Source organism: Pipra filicauda, unplaced genomic scaffold (assembly GCF_003945595.2).
Source record: "Pipra filicauda isolate LSUMZ 115617 unplaced genomic scaffold, ASM394559v2 scaffold93_size3172892_pilon, whole genome shotgun sequence".
Taxonomy (NCBI): Eukaryota; Metazoa; Chordata; class Aves; order Passeriformes; family Pipridae; genus Pipra; species Pipra filicauda.
Genome location: NW_024105131.1, coordinates 487,412 through 501,478, shown reverse-complemented (window position 1 = coordinate 501,478; position 14,067 = coordinate 487,412). Strand labels below are relative to the sequence as shown.

The following is a 14,067-nucleotide window of genomic DNA, read 5'->3' as shown; positions in this document are numbered from 1 at the left end:
GGCCCTGCCCCGCTGCCCACCCTGCCCGCGCCGGGGCACAGGGCGGGCCGGCGCCGCTGCTCGGGCTGGGCTCGGAGCGCTGCAGCCGCGCCGGGCATCGGTGTGAGGGGAAGGGAAGGCACCGCCCAGGGCAGACCCGGGGGCGGGCGGGGGCAGCCGCTCCGCAGCGGGACCTCCGCGGCTGCTGTGGGCACAGCTTCCCCCGGGGGCTCCCTCCGGCGTGGGGCGGCGGGGCCGGGCAGCGCCCGGGACGGCTTCGCTTCCCGCGCTGTGCTGTCCCGTCCCGGCGGCGGAGGTAAGCGGGGACCGTGGGCGTCCGCCTGCCAGCGGCTCTCGTCACCCGGAGACGGGTGTCCCCTAATCGTGTTTCCATCAGCCGCGGCGGGGGCGTATAAAAGGAGCGGCCGCGGGCGAGGCGGGCAGAGCGCGGCGCTGCCCCCGTCCCGCCCGCCGGCCCCATGCAGCCCGCCATGATGATGTTCTCCAGTAAGTACTGGGCGCGGAGGGGCTTCTCGCTGGATTCGGCGCTGCCGGAGGAGCGCCCCGCCGCCGGCAGCCTCACCGTAAGTGGCGGGGCTGGGAACGGGGCAGCCCCGACCCCGGCGGGGACGGGAGGGAGCCACCGAGTGGGTCGAGGTCGGGTCCGCTGGCGCCTCCGGGACCCGATGCCGGGCGCCGTGCGTCCCCCGACCGCTTCAGTAGTTTTTCAGCAGTTGCAGGGCCCGGTGAAATTAACTTTGCCTCGTTCAGAACGCTGCCTTAAAAGTGTCTGTAAATAACGGAAAAAGTTTCATTAGTTATACAAGCCTTACTACAGAAAGGAACCATATTGCTACTGGAACAACAGAAAAGCAGCAGGGTACCATTCAGAGGGTTTTAAATGCTTGGATTTTGGAAGTCTGTGGTAAATCCTGCGGGCTATTTTCATCAGCAGAACCTGCCTTTTCAAGGCACTCGTAAACCTTACAGGACGATATATAAAGCTTTTTTGGTAAAATAGAAGTCGCCTGCACTCACACTGCATTGGTGCCGATGGCTGTGCTGTGTTCCCAGCCTCTGCCTGCTGGCAGGGGTGCAGGGACAACTGGGAGCATCGTGCAGAGACTGCTGGAAACCCTGTCAGGAGGTAGAAATAGTTCTCTGTAAGGTGATGGTATGGGTGCAACAGATGCTTGGGTCATTTCAAGCATGGGATAAATTTCTGTATGCTTACAGGTAAATAAATGTATGTATGCCTAAATAAGAATAAAGAATGTTAATAGGGGCTAATAAGGCAACCTGATCTGAATATGTGAAATATTTAGGATTATGAAGATTTTGCCTCCTATAGAATTTTGCAACATATGAAGATTTGGGTCAATTGAGTAGAACCAACAGAATGGACCAGTTTCTACCAGTTGTGAACTGGCATATTGTCTTTACATTGAAATGTGAAATATTGCTATTTGTACATGCTTTACTTCTATTGGAAGTATTGAATTAAATGGAATAAATCTGTTTTACTGTCTTTATATTTGAGTTACTTTCTTCACTGAGTTCCACTATAGATGACTTTTTTTCCTGAGTACTTGCCCTTGCCCCAGATAATTAATTTTCATTAGGAAAGTTGATCTTTTACTTGTTATTTAATTATGAAATGTACTGATTAGCAGGGCTAATAAGATTTGAGTTCAGCCTCTTCTACTGGGCTCATAACAAATAGGTGTTATAGGTTTCAAATGCTGGAGAGGGTTTTGTCATCACTTTGGTTAATGATTTCATCAGAGTATTAGGGAACCTGTGACAGTCCTGGAAGGTGCCAAGTACCCTTGTTTTCCAGAGGAATTGGTGATATTGAGATTCTTAGACACTCAGTTGACTCCATGATCATCTGTATGTAGCTTCTAGAAAGCAGCACACATGGAAAAAACACAGATGCTATAAAAATGGCACCTTTGTTGCTTCATGTGGGTGTTGTGTGCCTGATGTATATGAAAAGGACTTAGCCAAATCCCAAATATTACTGAAGTTGAAAGTGACCTTCCCCATAACTGTCCCTGGGCAAATCTCCTACTGAGCAGAATCATATAAGCTCAATTGCTAAAAAATAAACATGTGTGAACCCACTCATATATCATTCTGCAAACTTAATTGCTTTTCCAGGTTGTTTCCATGTAGTCTAATAAATGGTGAGAAAAGACCATGGAGGCTTCTTAGCATGTCCTGTAACTAGTTTAAATGGGGCTGGTTTAACCTGTGCCATTTAAAGGGTGTTCTAAGACCTGTTTGAAAAGCTTCATTTTTAGGTTATTTTCTGTAAGCTGCTTTATAAATTAGTAAAAGACAGTTCAATACATGTGAAATAGTTGTGTATGATTTTAAATTTCTATCTTTGTATTTTTAGTGACTGTTTATAGATTATGAAAAAGCAGCATCTCACTGGAGATTTAATTTCTTCAGGAGTCAAAACTTCTGAAGTTGTGACAGAGTACTGGAAAATGCAGGCTGTTTTTTTGAAAATCATCTTATAAAAACTGTCTATAAAAACTGTACTGTTTGCATCTCGACAAGATCTAAGCTGATTAAATTGCATTTTTTTTTGAAAATGCTGGCTGAAGTTTGGCTTAAAGCAGTCTTTGACTCCCAAATTGTGAAAAGAATGTAGGACTCACCGAGGATGGTGTAATTTTCTGTATTTTTTTTTTTTTGAGTTCCTCAGCTAACTCCTCTTTTATGGGATGTACAGTTTTTCACAATGAGAACAGTCAACTATTGAAATAATCTTCCCAAGGGAGTGGTGGATCCCCCACGCTGGACAATTTTAAGATTCAGCTGGGTAGGGTGCTGGGGGCTTCTTGTCTAGACCGTGCTTTTGCTGTGAAAGGTTGGACCAGATGATCCTTGAGGTCCTGTCCAACTTGATATTCTGTGGTGCAGTCTGAGCTTGTATTTCCACCTTGTTTGTATAATGAACAGAGGTTTTGTTTTCTCAGGAAAAGTTACATGACAGCAAATTGTACTGCAACAGAGACCGTAAAGTTTATGTTTTAAATTTAACGGTTAATACAAATGTACAGACCAATGCAAATCTTCGTAAATTGACTGGTACAGGTTAGAATAGCATCCCTGCAATTTTGCAGCAATAGTCAGGTTAGAATAACAGAGCTGCTGGCTTTTCTAGTAATTTAGAGTGTCTTCGTTTGCTTCATATTTATTACTAATGATAGTATTGCCCTAGTAATACCATCGTATTTGTATCCTATTTATATGCTTTTCCTTAAACTTTTTTTTTTAATGGAATGGCCTCTTACACAATCGTCTCTAGCAGCTGCCTTTGATCTGTGATTCTGATTTTAAGTAAACACACTACCTTTTGAATAAGTAAAGTCTGGATGAGTTCCGTTCAGTTGTTTTCTAACAAAAATTTCTCTTTGCGGGAAATGCCCAATTTCATCTGAAATGATCATGTTCTTTATCCATTTGTAGCTAAACAGATCGAGTTCTGGGAAAAATGAGGAAAAGAAAGGGAATAAGGGAAATGGGAAAAATGAATCTGTTTCTGAAGGTGGAAAGACAGCTGTGGTGTTTTCCCTGAAGAATGAAGTTGGTGGATTGGTGAAAGCTCTCCGACTCTTCCAGGTAAAGCTTACAAATCTCCACACTGACTGAACTGATGAAGGCTACTGAGGTCAGGCTCTTTGTTGGTATAAATCTAATGGACTGTGGCGGAAGGAATAGAGTGCAGTTACACTCACTCTGCAGAACTGAATGAAAGTAACTTAAAATTTTATGGACCATTCAACAAAGCATTTTGGGCTCGTGAAGGGTTTTCTGGAATGAAGTTTTAACAGTGATGCTGATGTTTACACCGTTCGCTTTAGGTTTCCGATGTGTGACTCAACACCGGGAATTAGATTTGTAGTCTGTGCAGGCCACAATGAAAGGAGGCACTTGCAGAGAGCACTTTGAAACCTAAATTACACACAATCAGGTGGTGGTGGCGGCAGCCTTGCTGCAGGACAGTATTTGGTCACAAAGTTAAAGAGACCTTTAAGTACGTGCAGGGTAGGGGACATATGTGTCTAACTGGAAGGTAAATTGTGAAGTATTGTTTCCCCATAGATCCCAATGCAGTTGATGCTTTTCAGTCAGACTGCTTGCTAGTACTGCATGTAGTCCGCTTGCCACCTTAATGAATGGAAGAGGGCTTGGAAGCACATCTGAGCATAGTTAAAGCAGTATGATAAAAGTCTAAGGTTGTTCAATCTGTGCAGGGTAGTGAAGAGGAAGTTAGGAGGTGGTCTGGAGCCTGCCTCTAAGGCTAAACCATCAGAGGGATGTAAGTGTAGGGGCACTGGATGTTGCCAGTCCTCACTCAGAGTTGCTGTCTCTGGGAGCAGATTCCCAAGGCTGATGTAGATTAGATACTTACATTCCCCAGCCTGGGAAAAGGGGTGAGTTAGACCCACAGGAGGGAGGCTACCAGGAAGCAGGGTGTTTCATAGGAAGAGGGGAAGCCTAAGGGAGTGAACAGAAGTTTCAGAAGGAGTCACGTTTTCAATGCAGTTTCTCTCCAAGGGTTAAATGTCTGACTGCAGGTCTGGCTTAATTGCTTGTGTGAGTTTATATCTGAAATTTTGGATTTGCACATCAACTACCCCTTCTTGGGAATAGGTGTATAAGTCACTCTGGTCTCTCAAAATATGGTTGGAAGATGTAGCAGAGATATCACCCCCATTCATGTAGTCAGAACAATTTGAGTATTGCAGGGGGGAGTGTGGGGTTTTGTTCTCCACTTAGCCTAGGGTAGATCGGAGTGAATTTGTTATGTGGTTGAGTTAGCTACACTGTATACATATGTTATGGAGCATGCCAGTGAAAGAATTATGTATGTACAGCCAGAGGTGTAAAAGCAGAGACTGCTAGTTGGCGGTACCAGAGGAGACCTTCACCTGAAATGGTATTTATGTAAAATTGTATTAACCATTTATGCAAAATACAGCAGGCAAGTGGAAGTACAAGAACAAAGTTCGTCCCATTTGGATATCAAAAAATGTTTTATTGGCTTCACTGAGTAAGTGAAAGGATAGTTGTGAAAAGTAACAAGATAGTTTCTGTCTGACCAAAAAAAAGGAAAAAATCAGACTTAATAGAAGTATTGTTAGAAAGCAGTCATCTAATCCAACTTCTGTTTAGAAGCAAGGCTGTCACAGCACTAGATCAGGACAACCATAGCACATTATGGTTATCTGTCATTGTGTTACACCCTTGGCCGACCAGTAGTTGTGTTGAGAGGTACCCCAAAGGAAAGTTTTCATGCTAGAAGTACTTACACTCCAATCTTTGATGCATGATTTGAGTTCGCTGGGGACATTATAATAGAAAATAAATTGAATTATATTTTAATTTTAATACAATTTTATTACTGTTAATGCTTTTTGCTATCAATAATTGCTGCACAATAGATAGGTGAGGCTGATACACATTCTCACAAAAATATTTTCTTCCTCGCATGTTTATAAGAGAGACTAAAGTCATACATGTTTAATAGAATCTATTTAAAGAAGCACACTCAAGTCTGTTTAAATTAACATTATTTTTATGCACATTGCCTAGTAAAATTGCATTAGAATTTAATATAGCAATATAGAAGTAATAATATAAAATTGCATTGTTAAAAAAATTATGTTATATTGTCCTCTGTAAGAGACTGTCTTTGTAGATAAAATGAAATCATTAGTTTGTTTTCTTCATGAACTATATAATAATTTTATTTTTACTTTCTGTACAGATTTTTTTTCATCAGTATTTCTTATGTGTCACTAACTGATTCTATAAATACAAAAAGGGACTACTTTCAATAAAACAGTCTTTTAATAACTGGAAAAACTTTCCTGAAGAATGTGCTATCAATATTGCCCTTCTGCTGGTATGTCTGTATTTCATCTGTTATTTCATCTTTCCACAGGAAAAACATGTGAGTATGGTTCATATTGAATCACGAAAATCAAAGAGAAGGAATTCGGAGGTGGAAATTTTTGTGGACTGTGACTGCAGTAAGAAAGAATTTAATGAACTAATCCAGTTGCTCAAGTTTCAAACTAATATCGTATCTCTCAATCCACCAGAAAACATCTGGACTGACGAAGAAGGCAAGGCTGTTTTCGTATCACTTGGTTTAGGCACTGACAAACATTTTGCACAAGTATCTCCATAATCTTACACTCCAGGACGTTCAACTTGCATTCTGTCTTCTGCAGATCTCGACTGTGTCCCTTGGTTCCCCAGGAAGATATCTGAATTGGACAAATGCTCCCAGAGAGTTTTGATGTATGGATCTGAGCTGGATGCAGATCACCCTGTAAGTGTAACACAACATTATCCCGTAGATAATTTGTTCAGGTTATTTGCCAGTCAGATAAAAAGTCTGTTGACTGCTGATTGTTTTCAGAACGTGGGGACTACTCTCTCTTCAGTAGTTTCAGTAAATTAATTTTCCTTTTCTGTAGAAGGATGCACAAGATGGAGGTCCTCTAGAAAACTTATTCTTTGTTTAACAAGTATGTCCCCTTTTGTAATGCTTGTTTGCTTGTTTTTTTTAAATTAACGAGTTGGTAGAAAGGTTTCAAACTTTAAAGAGTTTAGATCAATGCGACCTTCAGTTATGCCACGAGTAGCTCTTAGATAAGAACTGATATTGTCAATAGGTGTCAGAGAAGAAAGAATTCTGAAGGAAAAATGAAGGAAATATGAAGGAAAGAATTATGAAGGAATAGTTTGTCACTCAGGAGGTAACTACAAAATAAAACAGAGCAATATGTTCCTGCTTCTGATGAATGCAGCAGGTGGGAACGTGTCTCACGTTGTTTCCTGACTTTGGTGGCAGGAGATGAGCCTGCATTTCACACAAGCTGTGTTTGCAGTGTTGCCAAATGCTCAGTGCAAAAGACAGAAAAATGGTTTTGTTATTGTTTTATTTCTTTCAGCTAATTTCCATAAACGCTTAGCCTCTGAGTTTTTAGATGGCAGATGATTGAAAGCATTTGTGTTAAAATATTTTCCCTTTTTATAAATCCCAGTTTCTACCTCTGCACGACTTGACTGAAAGATACTGGTGGTAGCTAGTTGTATTAATTCCTAAAATAGGCTGGATTAAACTAGTATTGTAGGAAACTTCCAGCTGAAAGGAAGTAGGCGGCAAACTAAGATATCTGACCATAAGACTGTTTTGTAATAAAGTCAGATTAAACTGCAGCTGTAGGTCTGCTTTGATTTTTGTTGCACACAGTCTGTGGTCCAGTGGGAGTTTAGGCATAGATTCTCACACCTTTGCACTCATACCAGGAGAATGCCATCACAGTGTCTCCTGGTAGCTCCATTTCCCTGTCTGGTGTCACTTGCCCATGTATCAAACACGATAATAATCATCATCTTGCTTCATTCACAGCTACTTCTGCCATGTGTGAGCCCTTCCCACATTGTAGGCCCACAGTCAGGGAGCATGTTTGAGGATCCTGGTTTCTGCCATGTGCTTCTTGATGACAAACTAGGATTTGCTTCACATTTTCTCAGAAGGGAAAACCTGTTGATTATCTTCATCCATTAACCATAATTTGGTTCAAACAGAGGTTGTAGTGACAGCTCATTCCAACTTTGAGTTTATGACTGTGACAGACTATTGGATACTGTTTATATTTTGAACTGGTACCTTCATTAAATACTGTAGCACTCTGCCTTCAGTTTTACAGAAAATGAAAAAAAGACATTTACATTAAATGAATATATATTTTACCCTTGGGGATACTCTTACAAACATAATTTACACACCATACAGTATGCTAGGTGTTAGAAATGGGGTAAAAACCTGTAAATCTGTGACTGGCTTTTAAAAATATCTGCCCTTTTCCTTAGCGGTGGCATTTGGTACCAGAGGACCAAAGAGAATTATCCTAGTACAGAACCTGTAAGGATAGTGCTGCTTCAGCAGCATAGCCCTAACCCACTCCGTACTGGCTAATGATTTCAGTCTCAGTTTCACTACACTTGACAGGCATTTAAGTCCCCTGTGCTGTCTTCCATGACTTTCCAGGTCTTGAATGGTCTTCACCTGAGTAACTCATCATTTATGTCAAAAGGTATTAAGGAGACAAGGAGACTTCCCCAGATTACAGCAAACAAGCTTCTTTGTGTAGGAAGGTTTTCTGCAGTCCTCTGAAATCCTCGCTTACTCTCCCCCAGCAGCACAGCTTTGGTTATGGGGCAGTAAAATGTCTTCTGAGTTTTATGGAACCTCATACAAATATTTCAAATCTAACCATGTTATCTTTTCATTCCGTTCAGTGATTGCGTTTGTGTATGTGAGCAATAAGGAAAAAAGACATTTTAATTTTCAGCTTTGAATAAGGGAAACTTAAATGCACTTTGTGGGCCACTAACTGGGGAACTTATCTAAGTTTTTATCCTTTTTGTCTTCAAGAGATTGACAGTTCTACCTTGAAAAAAGTTAACTCTTCTTGTAATGCAAAACATGAAGTGTCTGCATATTTTATATGTGTAGAAGAGATCTTGTTCTAATTTTGAATAGCACAAAGAACTGTAAATGGCCAATGTGTATGTGCTATACAACTCCTTTGCACTTAATAGAAAAGGTATGAACTTACTGTAGCCCATGAGGTAGAGCCCTTCCTTTGTAACTCAAACTGAAGCAATATGCCTATTTAGTGCTGGATGTTGATGGTTCAGTCTCTAATGTGTTGGTTAGGATGGCAACTGCTGAAATAAGAATCTTCAAAATGAGTTGCTTATGATCTCTCGACGCTTGATTCTAGTGAAGAAAGATGTATTAAGGATAGGTAAATTCTTCTGCTATGTGCCTGCATGTAGATCTCCATTCAGATCAAGGAAAACTTGAATGAGATGAAATGACAAGAAAAAGTTTCCCTTATCAACATCTTGGATGAATGACTGTACCTATGCACAAAACTGTCTTGAATGGTCTCCTGTGGGACTTTGGTGAAGAAAAAAAATGAAGAAATCCTTTTTTTCTGTTGCAGTCCAGTAGACAGTGTTAATCAAAATACAATGCAACTAAGTACTAAATAAACACTGTAATGATTTATTTTCTAATTCTCACAGCTAATTTTATGTCCTTATTGTAAATGACTCTCTTTTTCCTTGCTTAAGGGATTTAAAGACAATGTCTATCGACAGAGAAGAAAGTACTTTGTGGATCTTGCCATGAGCTATAAATAGTAAGTACTGGCATAATTCTTCCCTGTGCTGCTGACTAATTAGAATTCATGCTCTATTTAATTCTGTAGAATAAAGTTTAATGGTAGACAAAGTCATCTTTTAAGCTTGGACTAGTTTAGTGTGGGCTATAAATTACAAACCTGATGCTTGAATCCTGTTACATTTTTGATACAGATACAGGCAAGTAAAACATTTGAAAGGCAAGCGCTTTCTCTTCAGCATTTTATTCACAGATGCTTAGACTTAAGGAAATATTTTACAAATGTTTGCGTGTCTCACTGACACACTTCTGAGTACACGTATCTAGCATCCCAGTGTAGTTGAAAGAGCTCACTAAAACCCGAAATTATTATTTCTTTTTTTGATGCATGTACTATACTGGGCTGAGGCCAGTCGTGTGAGGTTCAACAAGGCCAAGTGCCAGGTTGGGTTGCAACAACCCCATGCAGAGCTTCAGGCTGGGGGAAGAGTGACTGGAAAGATGCCTGGTGGAAAAGGACCTGGGGGTGCTGTTCAACAGCATCTGAACGAGCCAGCAGTGTACCCAGGTGGCCAAGAAGGCCAGTGGCATCCTGGCCTGTATCAGAAATAGTGTAGCCAGCAGGACCAGGGCAGTAATTATCCTTCTGTACTTGTGAGGCCATACCTTGAGTCGTGTGTCCAGTTTTGGGCCTCTCACTACAAGAAAGACATTGAGGTGCTGGAACATGTCCAGAGAAGGGCAGTGGAGTTAGTGAAGGGTTTAGAGAGAAGGGTTTAGGAGCAGCTGAGGGAGCTGGGGTTGTTTAGCCTGGAAAAAAGGAGGCTTGGTGGGAACTTACCACTCTCTACAGCTACCTGAAAGGAGATTGCACTGAGTTGGGAGTTGGTCTCTTTTCCCAGATAACAAGTGACAGGATGAGAGGAAATGACCTCAGGTTGCACCAGAGGAGGTTTAGATTGAATATTAGGAAAAATTTCCTCACTGAAAGGGTGGTCAGATATTGGAGTAGACTCTTCAGGGAAGTGGTGGAATCACCACTGCAGGAAGTGTTCAAAAGATGGGTGGATGTGGCACTTGGGGACAAGGTTTAGTGGCAAATATGGCAGTGCTGGGTTAACAGTTGAACTTGATGATTGTAGAGTTCTTTTCCAGCCTTAATAATTCTATGATGATACTGGATGCTGCAAAGTGCCATTTATCAATTTTGCCTACACAGCTCCAAATTTCTTAGAATTTAGTCAGTGCATTTCTCTGCAGTGGAGCTGGTGCCTGTGCATAAATGCACTGCATGTGTTTTTTCATTTTGATTTTTTTTCCCATTTCAAATCAGTATTTTCAATTTCTACAGTTCCTGGAAGTTAAGAAACTTTCTGTTCTACCTACAAACACCTACTGTGTTGCAATTTTCTTGTCACAGAAGCATTCAACTAATTCTAATCCTACTCTAGGTTTTATTTGCAGCAGGCTTAAGCACTCATTCTCAAGGGAAAGAACATACTAATTTCATGATCTTTTTCATTTTACCACACTTCTTCAGGTTTTTTGTTTTTCTCCTTTGAGATTTCTACCTATGTTGTTTAAAGAAGATGAAACACACAATTTTTTTCTCCCTTTATAGAAGGCACATCCTGTCAGGAAACCAGGTGGGGGTTGGTCTCTTCTCTCAGGCACTCAGCAATAGGACAAGGGGGCACGGGCTTAAGCTCTGCCAGGGGAAATTTTAAGTTGGATATCAGGAGAAAATTCTTTACAGAGAGAGTAATCAGGCATTGGAATGGGCTGCCCAGAGAGGTGGTGCATTCACCGTCCCTGGAGATTTTTAAACGCAGATTGGACGTGGCACTGAGTGCCATGATCTAGTAAATGGACTGGATTTGGACCAAGGGTTGGACTCGATGATCTCGGAGGTCTTTTCCAACCCAATCGATTCTATGATTCTATGATTCTATGATTCTATGATTCTATGTACTCCTTTATTTCACTGCTCTTTCCAAACCTTTAAAAGATTTCAAACTTGTCCTTTTATTGCAAGCAGAGAGAAAACAGGAGGCTTAAAATATTCTTAGCCAGGACCACAATAACTGGCAGACCAGTGCTTAGGGCAGTTACCTAATGTGTCAAAATCTCATTCATAGTTCAGGTCTCCTGCAGTGGTTATCCTTAACCCCAGGGATGTGCCATATGTGCTGGTATGTACAGTCAGGATGTGTCTGGGTATGTGTGTAGAGATGGCCCAGGGAGACACGCTTGGCATTCTGCTGCAGCACAGCCTAAGTCATACTGAGGAAAGGCAAATCAGCTCAGGGAGGACTCACCTCTGTGGTCTAGTGTCTGTTTACTTATTTATGCAAAATGACCAGCTCTGTTATAAGGCTGCTTCCTTGGGGATAAACACCTGTCAGTGTCTTCCAGGTAAGTGACCTTCCTAATCACTTACTGAAGCTTGATGTGTTTCTACCTTTCATTTTCCAGCGTAAAAAAAACCCTAACCACACTTGTTTCCTTAAAAAAATTAACAAAGATATTTGACTGCAAGGAATTGGCTCCGTAAAAGGTTGTTGAGTTGAAAAGCCCAGATCAGCGTTTTCTTTATGAATTGTGACTGTTCTATAGTGGTAGATGCTCTGCTTTGTTTGAACATAAAGTGGCATTTGTAATGGAGAGAGAAAGAGAAAAACACTAAGAAGTGAGGTTGGAGAAGCAGATATTTGCTGGAGCTGGGTGTTAAAGGGGAAGACATGTTAATAGAGCAGAGGAGTGAAGATCAGCTGTATGAAATAAATGGACCAAAAAACCCATAAAACCCCATATTTCTCCCTCCTTCACTTAGCTTCTATCCTAAAGATAGTGAAAATGCATTAATCTTCCTAATTAGTCCTTTGAGACTGATTAGGGATTGGAAAAGTGTTGAGAAAATTAAATGTGGAGGAAACATATGTTTAAGACAGAATTTATAATATGAGTTGATAGCTCATGCCCATGGCAAAATGGAAAGACCCTATTTTAATAAGGAGAAATAAAAATTCAGATTCGGTTAGCTTGTAGAGTCATCTTAGCCACGAGGAAGCTGGCTATGCAGGCTGGCTTTTTCTGTGATTTATTGAAATGTTTGAGTGCAAGGTGGGTCCTGCTTGTTGAAATATGAGGGTAAGAAAAATGAGGTTTGCAGGGCTGAGGGAAAAAGGCGTAGATCCTCCCTCAAGTCTGGCTGCCTTGATTCTCTTGATAAAGAAAACAGTATCATGATAAGCTGGAAGTAAGATCAGCTCTCCTATGCATAAATCCTATTAAGGAATTAATGTTCAGTGAACCTTACTTTAGTACTAATGAATTAATTGAAACAATAACTAAGTTATAAACCTTTTAGTGAGCAGTGGACAAGCTTCAGATCCTTGATTGTGTTTATACCTTTCTCGTGACAATAGAAACATGAGTTTTCCACTGGTGCATATGTATCTTACTTCTTGATGGGCCAGTGCTGACCCATACTGCAGTATCCATCGCAGAGGTCAGACCTAAGGAAAAGGGATGAGGCTGGGTATTCTGGCACACCAAGTGGATGGAAATACTTCACTAAATGTGTTGCAATTCTTGTCACGTCTGCAAGAGTGGCTGACAGGACACTAGTGAATGTATTGGGTATTCAGTGAGACCTTAACAAGTATAAGTACCTCATACAAAGTAGCCTTTGACTGACAGATAACTGCCATGGATGAAAATCCTTTGATATAGCAAAAGGCAGGGGGATTAAATGGTAAGTTTTTAGTAAAGATGAGGGGACAACCACAATGAATGTAGGGCAGGTGATCCTCTCGTGTGTATGAAGGGACTGCATAGCAGCAATCAAATGTGACATGAGGGCTCGTTCCTTGTTACCTTGTACAGTGGAGACAGGATTATGAACTGGGCAACAACCTCTAGCAAAATCCCAGCACTGCAGTTCTTCTGCTGCAGTGGGTTCCCCGTGCCCAGTATACCTGTTCAGCTGCTGTCTGGGATACTGTGGAAGCTGCAGTACTGGGCTGGAAGTGCCCACCTGTCCAGCCCTGGCACGGGGATGGGACATAAGAACTGATGAAAGGGAGGAGGATCATATGAATCCCTTTGCCAGTCTGTACATCATCATTACAGTGCAGCAAAAGAAGATACCTGAGGAGAAGGCAGATGGCAGAGATTACATATTATAGATTGCGAATATTAAATCTAGAGAAAGATTATAACATTCTAGGGGGAATTAATGACATGAGATGATGCCCCCTGACCATGACATGGAAAATTCCTTACAGCTAAATACAAGGCAGTGCAAGTTGGAAGGAACTCTTTGCACTGTTCACACTGTCAGTCAGTTTTGAATTAGCTGTAACTACTCAAGGCAAATCTTGAATGTCAGAAACAGTTTAGCAGGTACCCTGGAAGGCTCCTGCTTTGCAATTTCTGTACATCTTTGTAAATGGGAGAGGGCAGAGGAACAGTGCAGAATTAAAAAAAAAAGGAGAGATGTATTTACAGACTTAATTTCAGCTAGGCAGGTGAAACTGGCTCTGAGGTGAGCTTCCTGATGATGAATTTGGGGTTCCAAACATATCTTCACATGTAAGCAACAGTCTAAACAATGAATATATATTTTTAAATTGGATCTATACATTTCTAAGCATCTATGTAATTGCCTAATCTTCACAAAATGCTAGGTAATGATACTGTGTGAATATTGTGTATTTTAAAGAATGTATAGAGCATACAGTCTGCTGTCTTACTGAAACTACACATTAGACTGAATCGGGATCTTCAGCTGTCCACTTGCAAAGGCATCTTTGGCAATAAGTGGAGAAATACTAGCATGGTATAGGAATATG

General features: G+C 41.2%; 1 protein-coding gene across 4 annotated transcripts in view; it reads left to right on the top strand.

Annotated features, from left to right (window-relative positions):
- The first annotated feature begins 426 nt into the window (after positions 1 to 426).
- The window catches only part of TPH2 (tryptophan hydroxylase 2), an 86,803-nt gene continuing 73,162 nt past the window's right edge, over positions 427 to 14,067 (top strand). For 3 of the 4 annotated variants that reach the window (XM_027721976.2, XM_039391336.1, XM_027721977.2), the window contains exons 1-5: positions 459 to 563; positions 3,466 to 3,618; positions 5,948 to 6,131; positions 6,240 to 6,340; positions 9,163 to 9,230. In XM_027721976.2, coding sequence (XP_027577777.1) covers positions 459 to 563; positions 3,466 to 3,618; positions 5,948 to 6,131; positions 6,240 to 6,340; positions 9,163 to 9,230 — 611 coding nt within the window. Of the gene's footprint in view, positions 564 to 3,465; positions 3,619 to 5,947; positions 6,132 to 6,239; positions 6,341 to 9,162; positions 9,231 to 14,067 lie in introns of all 4 variants that reach the window. The other variant, XM_027721975.2, reaches the window with a different exon arrangement.